At 27.8% G+C, this 14,465-nt stretch overlaps 1 protein-coding gene across 1 annotated transcript in view; it reads left to right on the top strand.

Moving 5' to 3' along the window:
- Positions 1 to 14,465, top strand: part of LOC113375466 (reversion-inducing cysteine-rich protein with Kazal motifs-like) — a 199,651-nt gene that overhangs the window by 177,439 nt on the left and 7,747 nt on the right. Inside the window, exons 3-4 of the mRNA XM_026615400.1 lie at positions 6,080 to 6,169; positions 9,294 to 9,330. Coding sequence (XP_026471185.1) covers positions 6,080 to 6,169; positions 9,294 to 9,330 — 127 coding nt within the window. The remainder of the gene's footprint in view (positions 1 to 6,079; positions 6,170 to 9,293; positions 9,331 to 14,465) is intronic.

Raw genomic sequence — 14,465 nt, 5'->3', positions numbered from 1 at the left:
CTCTGAAACAAGTCCCGTCGCTCTTAACTGCTTACCTACGGGTGAGCCCACGATAGAACTTGGTGTATTAATTTACTTTATTCTTCTAATAACTACGTAATGAAAGTGTAAAGGAGATTACGCGTAAGTAATATATGAATATTCAAGATGAAGATGAAAGTAGGGTAGGGTGGATAGGTTCCAACATAATTTTGTTAGAAATACTATAAATCGATAAATACAGATTTATACAGAATTTCATCACCTTTCTTTTGCTATAAAATAATATATTAACTAGTTGGTATTGGTATTTTGCCTTGAGGCATGTTACATAAACTTTCCGATATGTGTAAATAATCGACTTAATCAATAAAAAATAAATTAATTAATGAGTGATTTAAAGTATTTCGAATGCATTTATTACACATAATTGAAAACGAACAAACATGTAAACTCAGAGTATTTTTTAAAAGCAAATTTCCACAAATCAATAACTTTTATAATAGAACCAGTTTGCGTAGGACTTTAATGTTTTAGTATGTTCATTAAGACCAAGTACTCAATTGTTATACCAAGTAAATCGTCTATTTTTAATTTAAAAAACTACTCATTTTCTCTAACTTTGATGAACTACTTGTCGTGATGCCGTAATATTTCAGTAAGTTCTATGAGACGAGATAAGTTCGATATAAGTTCGATGATATATATCGCCACAAAAAGTTTCACAAAAATCGGCTTAAATTTTTTTTCAACAGTTGATTACAAGAAAACGGCTCGGTAGATTTTCACCGAAAACTAATCAGTATCATTCCCAACTAATATCTTGCGAACAGTTTTTGATTTTTTAAAATCGATTCGATAGTATGAGCTTAAATGTGGACGAAAAGTTTAACACTTTTTTCCAAATTACAAAGAAACGGCTCGGCCGATCGTCGCACAAAACTGAGAAACGATGCTCCTCATCGAGATACATCAAATGACTTTTACATTTCTGAAATATCGGTACCAAGTACTCGATGATAATCAGCAAAATATCCATTGAAGTAATATCTACTAATACTAATATATCTAATAATACTAAACATCCGAGAATTTTTTTCTCAAATTTAATCCGAGCATTGTTTACCCTAAATTTAATCTTCCCCATTAGTTCCATATACTTATAAAAATTTGTTTAAATAGTTTGTGAGTAAACAGTTAAACATTAAGATATTTTGATCAAAATTTACCCAAGAAATTTTGTTAGGGCCGGCAAAGGAACAGCCAGGGGGCAAACAGATTTAATGCCTTATTTTAAATTTCAAGGGATTTTACGAAATAATAGTTACATTATTCAAACAAGATGAAATTTTAATTTTATGGGCACATTTTTTGCAAAGATTACACCTTATATAACCTTGATCTGGTATTTCATCAGAAATATTCTTCAACAGAGTTGGAATAACTATTATTTTAATTTATCTTTTTCAAAATTGTTTTTTTTTTATTTTCTTAGTGTTTACACCTTTTCCAGGATAAAGTTTCGGTTGGTCCTTCTTACCCTACGCATATGTAGGCTTTTATAGAGGTTAATAATAAAATCTGCTGAATCTCATATAACCTAATAAAAAATAACAATACAACCTATGAAATAATTAAATAATGTATAACTAAAAATTATCTCAAAGTCCCATAAACTAAACAACAGTGCTCACAACCAATAAAACTAACAACGAAAGAAAATACTTTTGTTACTGATTGTCAAACATTGTTGTTTATCTCCTGATAGCCACGTCATAAGAATCAAGATGATTCTACATCTTCTTTCCCTTTACTTTCAAATATTGTTGTTTAACTTAAAATGTAATAACATGAAACATTCGACCTTGCCGTAACGCACTTCCGTTGCATTTGTACAGATTTACACTCTAGTAGCGCCTAAAGAAGTTTTACTTCAAAGACCTAACTATACTTATTTCTGAAATATTATTGGTGGTGAACCTTTAGGCTTTGTTGTAACCTAATATTGCAAGATATTTTAATTTAGATGTATAACATCGGATAAAATTATACCCGGCACGCATTTCGTTGTGAATCTAGTTAATTAATGTTAAACGCTTGTCGCGTCTGAAGGCAAAAAAATACATTTATTCAAATCGGACTTGTCTGATGGGAACACATTGCGATATCTTTTTTGTCCTTAACATGTCAGTCGATTCTTATAGGCGGCATGTTGGTGCTCAATACATGGTTGTCTTATATACTTCGTAATTTATTTTGTTATTCGATTTAAATATTAGCATGGGTAAATAAGGTTTATAAAGATATTGATTACTGAGTAATGTATTACGTTTATATTTATTTATATTGTACATAACTTAAGTTGTAACTTTTATTAAAATACAACTTGTATACATAATTCTATATTAAATATTTGAAAGACAAATATTTACTAATAACCTTATTTAAAGTTTTGTTTCTATATATAAAAAATAAATAAATAATTAAAAAATAAACACAAAATTTTAGTTAGGGTCTAATCCTAATATGAAGGTGGCTGAGGAGTTATAACTTAAATATTCATCAATAGAGTAAAAAACATGTTCTTCAAAAAATTTATTGAGTAATTTATAAAATTTTCAATTTCTCTACTACTACTCTACTAGTGGCAATTTGTTGAAAAGCATTAAACCCAGTTCATCTAAAGTGTTAAATGAGGAAGCGGAAGTTAATGTGGGACCTTTATCAAGTTTATGTCTTGTGTCGTAATGATTAGTTTCGGGATTTGGGCTTAAATTAAACAGGTTAGCTTTATCATTTATGAAACAGAGGATGATCAAGAGATTCATGGTAGAATCTCGTGCTCACAGAAAAAAAGTCTACAAGATGTAGTGGACGATAGGGAAAACATAATTGTAATTGCTTTTTTTGTAATTGAAATACTGATGTACGTAAAGGTAAAAACCCCAAAATTGAATACCGTAAATTACATTTGAAGAAATATATAATTGATAAATTGTAAAAAAGCTATCTTTGCTTACTTCCATTTTTAGATCGCGAAGCAATAAGCAGTCTTTTGATAATTCAGGACTTATGGTAAAGCGTTAATAATGTGATAATCCCATTTCAAAATGTTACTTTTTATTCCAAGCAATTTTCTATTATTCAAAAACTCATAAGTGTTATTAAAAATGTACGTGGAAATATTATGACAAATTTTATTATTAGTATTAAACTGAGAGCATGACATGATTGAGTTTTGCTATTAGTTGTTCCTCAGTTTTTGCTTTAATGACTAAATATGTATCAAAAATTGATTTGTGAATGAAGTTTGATTAGAAAAGCATATAATTGAAATATTGATTAATATTAAATTTAGCAAAGAAAGTTTGCTCTCTTTATTTAATATGTATATATTAAGAGCTCATGCGTAATTTTAACATATATAATCCAACATGACAGGTGACAAAATAATATCTAAGTACTCACACGTCCGGGTTTCAAAGCAATTTATATATACATATATATATATATATATATATATATATATGTATATATATATATATAAATTGCTTTGAAATATATATAAATTGGCATAAGTATTGTGCCGACTCAAAAATGTTCTGATTTGAATGATTCGAATAAGAAACTGATACGAAATAACTCGATGGAGGATATATATGGACATAATATAATCTGCAAGGCAAAAAAACTCTCTCGAGAAATTTATTTAGCAAATGTGATAAATTGCCAACATAAATGATTATCAAATTATTTATAATACAAAAATTATTGAAAAAGGTTCAGTATCCAAGAGGGTTGAAATATATTTATTTTCTCGTAGGGTAAGTTGTAGGTATCGTGAAAGCCTTTTTTATGTGCTAACTTTTCAAAATATAAAAAAACAATTTTTCAAATATTTCAAATATCTCAAAAATCTAATTATTTGAAAGTGTTAAAAAAATTGAAAACTTTTTTAAAAATTGCGTTTTCGATACGGTAAGGTTCAGCAATTTATCTTAAGGCACGATGCCATGCTGCACTAGTTTTCTTATTAATTTTGGAACGAAATGTTTTTTTTCATTGTACATATAATTGAGAAATTATGAATCAAAAAGTTTAATTGTTATTTAGGAGGTTACTTTAGGTTATTTATAAATCGTTGAAAATCGCTTCTCTAAATGATTTGGCATACCACATGGTCTGTTGACAATACATCAAATTTAAATTCCATTTCTTTACATTATCGATTTTTATCGATTATTGATTGTTTGTCACAAAACGAGGCGCGGAGTATGAATCAGACATCCAAAAAAATGCAACGACTCACTTATCCTACATCATTAATCAATGGTGATATTAATGAGAGAGGAACGAGTTTCAGCGAAAGAAACCGGACAATAAAACGCAAAACAAATATCCAATAACGTGTTCATAATCAGTTATAAAATGGTTTTATTACGCAATTAAGCGCTTAAGTCGAACTGATAATTAACTCCGCAGATAAATGTCTGCGAATTTTTATTAATGGATTTATCAATGTTCTTGTTCAGTGTAGATTGCGTGGTAGTGTACGAATAATGCATGCATGTATCGACATTTTGCACACCATGCTAAATAGCTGATTAAAATACGATATAGAAATTCGATACTGCACAGAAACAAATACATGCATTCTGACAGTTTTTAGTACCATTTTTATGATAAACGCCTTCCCATTTTACGGCAGAATTGGCCGGTCAATCTTTTTAGTCCTGTGGCAACTATTAACTTTCTAGTTTAATTTTTAATATATTAAAAATATATACGTTTAACATTATGCATTATGCATTTTCAATATTGATAAGACCAAATATGAACCGATCACCACTTTCTATACTTTTCCTTTAACGATTTTTCCTAAACTGCTTACATCTTTTAACGTACGAAAAATATATTATAAAGTATAATAATAGATTTTTAGTAAATCTAGCTAATGTTTAGCACAAATAATATAACTTTTATTTTCAAATTACTATTATCGAGAAAAAAAATTAAGTTTGATACTTGGTCTTTCGTAAACAAAAAAATTTTAGTTACGTTACAAGAATTCTAATCATTTATCACTAAAGCGAATTTTAGTGCTCGGTTTTTCAACTTTAATTAAATGCTTTAATCGATATTTAAGCAGACATAATATTCAAAGACGATAAAACAATGTCAATTGTAATAAACTTATTCGTAATAGGGGAGACTGGGTACAGTAATGACAGTCTTCATAATAGATAAACTTTACTGATTTTTAAATAGGGTCGAAAGGGAGAAAGATGAAGTATGTTTGTTTGAACAAGTTTTCGTTATTGCATCTAGTCCGCGCACTACATTAACATAATCTGCAGACCGAATTGCTTTTAAAGAGTCAAAAGGGTTTTTGTTCGATTATTTTTAATAATAATTGTTGCTTGTATACAGATAGATCACTTTATTTGTTATTTTTGTATATTATTAGTTTTGTATATTTTGTATATTAGTAGTTAATTTCCAGCTATTAGTTTTGTTTTATATGGAGACATGTATATGTTGTGTCATGACTGTCATGTATTTCTTGTCTTTTTTGGGTGAAATTTAAACAGATAAACAGATAAAGAAATATCTAACTTAACTAAGACAAAATACGAAAGGGAAACGGAAAGAAAAAATTCATTGCAAGAAAACGAAAGATTTCACGAAGATTTTCTTGTTTACAAAATTATATTTTGTTAATATTGTTATATTATATTCATTAACTTTGTTTAAATGATTATGTTGTGTTGTATTACATATTTGTGACTATAAAAATCGTTATGAACCATTAGCTATTGTTATTTAACCTTAGCTCAGGTGTGTGTGGACGGTTGTGACACCCGCTCTTTTTTTGTACGAATTGATTTTATTTTATTTTATTTAATTTATTTTTATTGGCTTCTAAATTACAACTAGCCACTTACAGTCTAATATAAATCATTTCTACTCTAAATGATATAAGAATATATACTTATAATGATCAATGAAAAGTGGCAAGATGTTTATTTAATGTACCATAAATAGTTATATAAGTTTATTTCCAAATATGAATTTTTATTAATATATTTGTGTTTTATAGACATTCTTACAATTCGTGGACATGGCAGCTGACAGTGGTGTACGAGAATCGGTTCTGCATTCCGTTCGAAAATTCTGCACACCTGAATTGGTGAGTTCAATGAAAAAATACTATTAAATTTAATTTCCTATAGCTTCAGTTTTTTAATCAATATAAATTACAATCTGTCAGTAGAAGATGATTGTAATAATAGATAGATTGTGACCATACAGATAGTAATAACATTACAAACAGGCATTCATCCAGATAATATAATAACTAGTGGACTAATAATAAAACTAGTGTAATATAATAACTAGGCTTTAAGGCGTACTGCTGGAACTTTCCGTGCCAAAAATTAAAATTTTTGAAAAAGCTTTAAACATTTTTGCAAAATTTGAAAAAATGTGATTTATGAGAATTTTTTGAAAAAAATTTACTTTTTTGAAAATTTTGATTTTTTTTTTCATGTTATAGTACATATATGTATTTTAATATTATAGTATATTTTTTCATATTACTGTATTTGTATAATAGATAACATTTTTTGTTTTTATTTTTTACCAAACACGATAAATTTGAATGAAAATCTGAGTATATAATATATTTTTAAATATTCTTGTGGATTTATTATGGATATTGTTTAAATAAGCATTTTTGATTCTACCTACATTTTAAAATACATGACGGCATTAAATTTTTTGAAATCATATTAGAAAGTATCATGTTTATTGAAATATTTCTGCTATTATATTTATGATCAACTATTTATAGACAAATATTTCTAGTGCCGACAAGGCATAGTCGTTTATCAAATCTTTCAGTCACGCCATAAGAAACTTAAACTGGGTTTTACGCAAAAACTATAAATAAATCAGTTGAAATGTGAAAAAATAAAGAGCACCAGAACAGAAGGCGCCTTTAGACAGATCTTTTGACACCGAACGTTTGGAATTCATCCAAATTCATTGAGCCATAATTTATATTTATCGAAGTAGTTTAAGACTGTGAAATATATTGTAATTTTAACATTTCATTGATTTTGTTCTGAACAGAATGTAACTCAAAATTTAGAAATATGATGGTTTTTTTGCTCATTTGTTTTTTTCTAATTATTGGTATCAGTAATAGGCCTGATATTATTAGTAATATTTTATATTTATTATTCCAAATAAAGTAGCAAAGTCGAACTAGAAAATTTTAACTTGTATTAGCATTTCTTACGCAGTTTTGATGCTAATTTCTGCCTGTTATTCAACGTTTTTTATACTAAATGTAATTTTTTATTAAGTTATTTTGAACACTACAATAACACAAATTTTTAAATTTTAAATTAGCACTGATAATAAGAGAAAGCATAGTCTTTTTAACATTGCTTATTTTAATCATTTTAAAAATTAGCGATAAAATGTATGTAATGAAATGTAGTGTTCATATTTACTAAATTAATAATTGTCTCACAGATAATACCATTTGGTATTTGATATATTGTATATATATATAATTTGTTTTTTTATTATTTTTTATTGCTTACATCTTGCCAGGGTAAAGGTTCTGTTGGTATTTTATACCCCACCCGCGTGTAAGCTTTTACAGAAGTTATATAAAAAAATGTTTAATCTAACTTGAAATTAACAATATATCTTATGAAACAATTAAATAAAGTACACTTAAAAATTATATTATCGTAGAATAACAATAACAGCTCCCACAACTAAAAAAGTAACAATGAAAAAAAAACTTTTGTTATGGATTTTCCAACATTGCCGTTTATCTCCCGACAGCAACATCATACGAATTAAAGTCATACATCTTTATCTGTAATACATCTGGTAATACATCTTTTCCATCTGTTTTCAAATATCATTGTTAATTTTTTTTAACCTTTTCCACTCGGATGCCTGGCAAAATACGACTTGATCTAACAATTAACGAGTTGAAAGGGTTAACTTTTGAGATTTGTGGTGGATCTTCTTATCCGCTAATTATTAAGTCCCATTATATATATATATATATATATATATATATATATATATATATATATATATATATATATATATATATATATATATTGAAGAGACGTTAGTTATAAATTTACTAATTAATGATTAAATGTAACCAATTTTTAATAACTTCTTGAGTAGATTAGAGTTTTTTTGGAATACTTAACGATGAGAATTGGAACATTTGTAGCTCTTCTGGAAGTGTGTGAAATCAAAGAATTCATTTAGATACAAAAATTTATTTGGCGCTTTATTATAATATTTTAGTCGTTACTTCTTCAACAGTTTAGGACTTACCAACTTTTATATTTTTACATTTTAAAATATTCCCATATTTGCCGAGGGTACATGAGCTATCATAAACTTTTATTAAGGGTTGTCTTGCAGATGTACAAGATATTCGCAACATTTACCGTTACTTGGGATTATACATCGTTCAATTATGTTTTTTTTTAAAATATTTTTGAACAGCAATCAGAGCCTTACGTCCTATGAGCTATTGGACTGAAACATCTCCTTACTCCATATTTTTTTTAGATGGTAACCCAATGGTTAATCCATCCATATTTGATGATTTTTGTTATTAGAATTAATCTAATAGGGCTGACATTTTATTGGTACACCAATGCCGGGCAAGGGCTATTTTCACTTGGAAACATATTGCTATCTATATTTTAAAGTGAAAATCGTTGTCACTGCTGCCTGACAACAGGCTGCTCGAAGTGGGTATCGAACCCGGGACCTCTGAAACAAGTCCCGTCGCTCTTAACCGCTTACCTACGGGCGAGCCCATATCGTTCAAATGAATTTACTTATGACTATTATTTATAATTATAAAGAACAATTCTCAACATATATATATATATATATATATATATATATATATATATATATATATATATATATATATATATATATATATATATTTATATAAATATATAATATATAAATAGTTATAATATATATATATATATATATATATATATATATAAATATATATATATATATATATATATATATATATTAGGGTGGTCCTTAATATGGACATTTTCGAAAATACTTGCTCCAATATGGAACCATTTGGGCAAGGAAATTCGAAAATGTCCATATTAAGGACCACCCTAATATATATATATATATATATATATATATATATGTGTGTGTGTGTGTGTGTGTGTGTGTGTGATGTTACATTTATATGTATGCTAATATGTTTTTTCCTTTTTTTGCAGATACCGTTCTGGACCTGTTTCAATGAAACTTTGCAGGGTGAGTTCCATTTAATTGCCGTTGGTGTGAAGTCACTATCAATGGGAATAAAATAAAAGATAATATGAAATTCAGTCGTCTCCTTGCGTATAAATTGCTTTTGAGAGTGTGTACGTGGTATAAATCAGAGTTGACCTAGGGATACACTATATCAAATGCTTCAGATATCGAATCGCAATTACTCATTGTGTATTTTTCTTGCGTTTGTTTTATTTCCGGAACCGTTAGTTTCATCGAGAAGTGCTAGATGATAAGTGGTCAACAGGAAGAAATACCTGCGACTAATTGAGTAGGCGGAATTCAGAGGAAAAAAATGCATCTTATATTAATTTTATGTGATACGCATATCGATATATATCTGTATGATATAGGTGAACTAGGGGCTATATGTAACGGGGGTAACTAGTAACGTTATAGAGCTAAATTACACATGAAAAAAGAGTGCGCGTAAGGTTATTTGCTACTGTACAAGATGGCATTTAAGTAAAAATAAATACATCATATAACAATTTTGAATAATGTTTATTAGTAATATGGTAACACTCGTGATGCACATATTTATTAGTGTCAACCATTATACACATTTATATAATGATAAATTATAAATGATATACTTATAATAGCATTAAAAATATGTATAAGTAAAAAACATTAATGTAATTAAAGTCATACTTCAAATATGACATGATCGGTTTGTCATTGTAATTAGCATTTAGAAATGAACCTTCATTAGAGAAATGAAGTAATTGCTGATTAATAAATTCTATAATATTCGTTCACACAGTGGATTATGTTAAACAACGCCTAAACAATTATTGTTTTCGCAACTTCATTCATCGTGTAATAATTGTGTTTGTAGAACTTCATGTAATTAAAATTAACATACATTCATTGACTTTTTTATATTATATTTTTTTTACTTTTTCGCTTGCGATATAATCTCATTCTTTGAACAGCTGTAATATCTGTTTTGCCTAAAAATATTTTCCATTTCAATAACTTCAAAGATTTATATAAACTACGAATAGTATAGAAATTATTTCAATAAATTTATGTTTCATACACGACGCAAATGCTGCATTTGTTTTATTATTTTCATTATAATTATTTACGGGGGGCAGGGTAAAATATTCTTCTGATTCAGACATTTTTCATTAAATCAAGATTTGTACTACGATGTATTTTTAAAATGTTTATTTATCTATGCCGATTTCCTTGTTGATATCGGTACGCATACAACGTTGATTCCGGTACGCATACAAAACGGATCTCTATTCACATACGCGACGACTAATCGCAATATATATATCGCCATTATAGAAATTATCCTATCTTATCTGCCGTAACGCACTTCCGTTGCATTTGTACGGATTTACACCCTAGTCGGGTCTAAAGAAGTTTTACTTAAAAAAAATGAATAATCCGATAAAAAATAAAGAAAAAAAAATGTAAATAAGAGTGAGTTTACCAATAAAGAAAAATAAATAATTGAAAAATATAATAATAAAACAAAATGTAGTAAGTGCTCCAATAAGCAATTGACTATGGCAAACTTTTTTTCACATTCTAGTCTATTTTTCGAAGTTTCTTGTGTAGTCTTCTTATAGGCGGATTATCAAGCAGATGAGCCATTGTTGCATTATAATGATTGTAAATTTTTGCATGGTGTTTAGTACTGGTATTTTTGATGATATCCACTACAAAAGGAATATTGAGGTCATCATGTATGATTTTGTTGCTAACAAACCATTGGACATCAGTAATCGTTCTTAGTGTTTTAGATTGTAGTCGTTGAACAAATCCCACATTTGACTAATTTTAAAGTTATAATTCTTATTAGTTTATATTCTTATAAAAATATGTCAATCTTTGATAATGTGCAACAATTTTGATGATTTGTTGTTTATATAGTTGTTTATTTATTTAATTTTATTGTTTAAATAGTTTTCTTGATTAATGTAAAAAAATCACACCTTGGGTTAATTGTAACAAAACCTTGGGGTTAGTTGTAACATACAAGAATTATATACAGATTCAATTTAAGAAGACAGGGTGAAATTTATAGTTTGTAAGATGTGGTAAATATAAATTATTTAAATTAAAAATACATGTTAAGTTTATTAATTTATCAATTGAATTTAAAACTAAAAAAGAAATTAGTAAATGTTTTTACTTAGCGAAATTTTACATCAATTTTGTATCTAACATCTTTTGTTAGATAGAGAGAGAAAGACGTTCTCTCTAGATTTTTTTTGTTAGTAGTTGGGTAATGCTGCAATTTTCGAATTTGTATCGAAATACCACTCACACCTAGTTTCTTATTTTACCAGCAATAAGAACTATTCTCAGTATTAGATGAGTTATTATGAGGCATTTCAACTATCTGGATTTATTAGAATGCAACCGAATGGTTGTCTTTTTATTTTTGATGAATTTTCTAGTTACCTACTTGACTGCACCAATGTCTCATAATCTTATTTTTATTTGGTAACAGATTTAGGCTTGGTTTTCAATTCAGGACTAATGTTTGATAGGTTGATCAGGTTATTCCTAGCGCGGGATTTGAACTTGGAAGATTGTCCTTGTAAGGCCGAAGCACTTGCGACTGCACTACGAATGATTCGTATATTCACATAATATAATGTTGATTATAAATCTATTTAAATAAACCTGTACACCTGTAATCATTTATTACATTAATCTATACATTTATCTATTTTATTTGCTGCTATTGATTATAGTATTTATCCTATCTTATTATAGGATTGAAATTTGTTTATAATGTTTAAATAAGTTGACAAATCTGCCTTTGAGAAGCTTTTCTCTAATATCGTAAATTAAATGAAAAAGAGGCATACAAGAGTGTAAGGATTATAATCCTCGACGCGTATGTACTATATTTTTAATTTTATTTGCGGAATTTTTGCAATTACTACCGCTGACTCTTTTTTCCTTCGTGATTGTGTGACTGGAATCAGAATATGAGCTTTCTTGTTTTTTAGTTATTTTCAGATAAAATCTATCTCCATTAAGACCTATTTACCAGCGCCATTCCGTTTAACGACTCCTGCTATTGCATCTAGTGTTCTTGTAAAAAATGTTTTGCAATATTATACTTAAGTACAGAAGCGGATTATAGTTAAGTTCGAGTTTATTTTATTTTATTTTAATTCAATTAGGGATAAAAAATTGAATCCCTAACGGTTCTAGTCACCATAGACAGTTGAGTTTATGAAAAAAGAAAATTATATATTTTGAAATAAATAAAAGTTTTTCATATGCGTATGTCCACTTTGTGCTTTTTGTATAGAGCATTTGCTATATGAATACTAAAAACTAGATTGTGCTGCTTAGGAGTGAATTTGGGTGCTAAAAAATATAAATATTTTAGTCTGGAAAAACCTTGCTTGTCTATTTAACAATAAGTGAAATTGTACGGTATAACATAGTTTCCAATGTTCATCATAAGTTATACTTTATTTTGCTCAAATCACAAAATAATCAAAGAATTTATAACGAGTAAATCTTTCTAAACTATCTTCTTTAATTTTATTAAAATATTAAAATATGGAAGTCAAATTAGAGTGAACCTAAAGAAAAATTGTAAATGAAGACAATTATATTAAAATTTATTTTATTACACACATCAAGTATCTCGAATCAATAAATCAAATTAGATGGTGCTTGATATGTCATTTTGCATTAGACAAAGAAGTATGTATTAGGAATTTTTATGCTATTTCTACAGCAGATAATAACTAAAACACTACATATTGAAATTATTCTAGCGTTAAGCCTTTCTCTCGAGATCTTACAAAATAGATAAACTTTGTCACCAGAATAACTCTTAATTAATAAACCAATTTGTGATAAAGTGGAAAATTAAATTAGTAATAAACATTCTTTATACATTACACACATCGGTCATACTTTTTCAAATCGCACATATTTTGAATAAAATAAAATGTCACATACATATTAGAATTGTCTGATTTTTTGTTACAGATATTATACATAAAATCATTACACGAATTTCAGGATTTTGCTGAAAAAAAATTTTTACGTAAATATTTACGATTGAAATATGGATTTTTTGTTGAATTTCTATGAACATCCTCTGCGGTAAATTAAATATCTCCCGTGGTGTTGATTGGATTAGTATTATTATTTTTTTATTGCCTCATATTGAAGTGAAATTTGTAATGATTTAAAAAAATGTTTTTGCAATTTTCTTAACAATAACAACCTTTAAATATTCACCAAGGTTTTACTTACTCTATCCTCAACTTGAATCGATTGAAAAAAAACTTATTTTTTCTTTTTTTCTCTGCTACAAAATTCTTTTTACAATTTGTTGGAGACTTCATTACATCGAAAGATATTAAATATTTTCTAGATCGCGCTTTTCACGTCGAGTACCTCAAAGACTTGTACTGATTGAGTATTTTCGAATGACAATCTTATTGTTTTTTGGTCGAAAAATATTTTATAATTTTGTTTCTGGCGCAAAATGAATATGCAGGCGAATAAAAATATATTAGGGGAGAGTGGGGCTTTAAACGTCGCGGGTGAAAGGTCCACTAGACCACTACTAATATCTCAAAAACAAGTAAAGTTAGGAATATATATAATGGATAGTACTGCCCTTGGGCAGGTTTGTGAGCCGAGTTTAACTTCAACTTGATTCAGGGAAAAAGTAGTTTCTCATTTCCATTTCACACCGAAGTGCCCGAGATGAGCACTTTTCAATTGGAAACATATTACCCTTACTTTTACTCTAGCTCTACCTTTGTCTTTACCTTAGCTCTACCTTTACCTTTACTCTACTTCTATCTCTACCTTTATCTCTATAGAAAGTTTGAATTAAAAATTTAAAAATTTAAAAAACAATCTACTTTAAAAATCCTAACTTTACTTGTTTTTGAGATATTGGTGGTGGACCTTTTACCCGCGAAGTCCAGCCTAATATATTTTTTCGACTATATATTCATTATATTTCGCCAGAAGCGAAATTGAATAAATAAAATAATGAGAACATTGACTACGGTCATAAATTCAAGTAACAAATTAATCAAAATAATAAATTTTATTCTATAATTTTAACTGTTTCTTCTCCACTACATTAAGAACAGTAG

The sequence above is a fragment of the Ctenocephalides felis genome, unplaced genomic scaffold, assembly GCF_003426905.1.
Source record: "Ctenocephalides felis isolate EL2017-DRISC unplaced genomic scaffold, ASM342690v1 CF-g0.4_SCAFFOLD_01886, whole genome shotgun sequence".
Classification (NCBI taxonomy): domain Eukaryota; kingdom Metazoa; phylum Arthropoda; class Insecta; order Siphonaptera; family Pulicidae; genus Ctenocephalides; species Ctenocephalides felis.
This window is presented reverse-complemented; position numbering and strand designations above follow the sequence as displayed.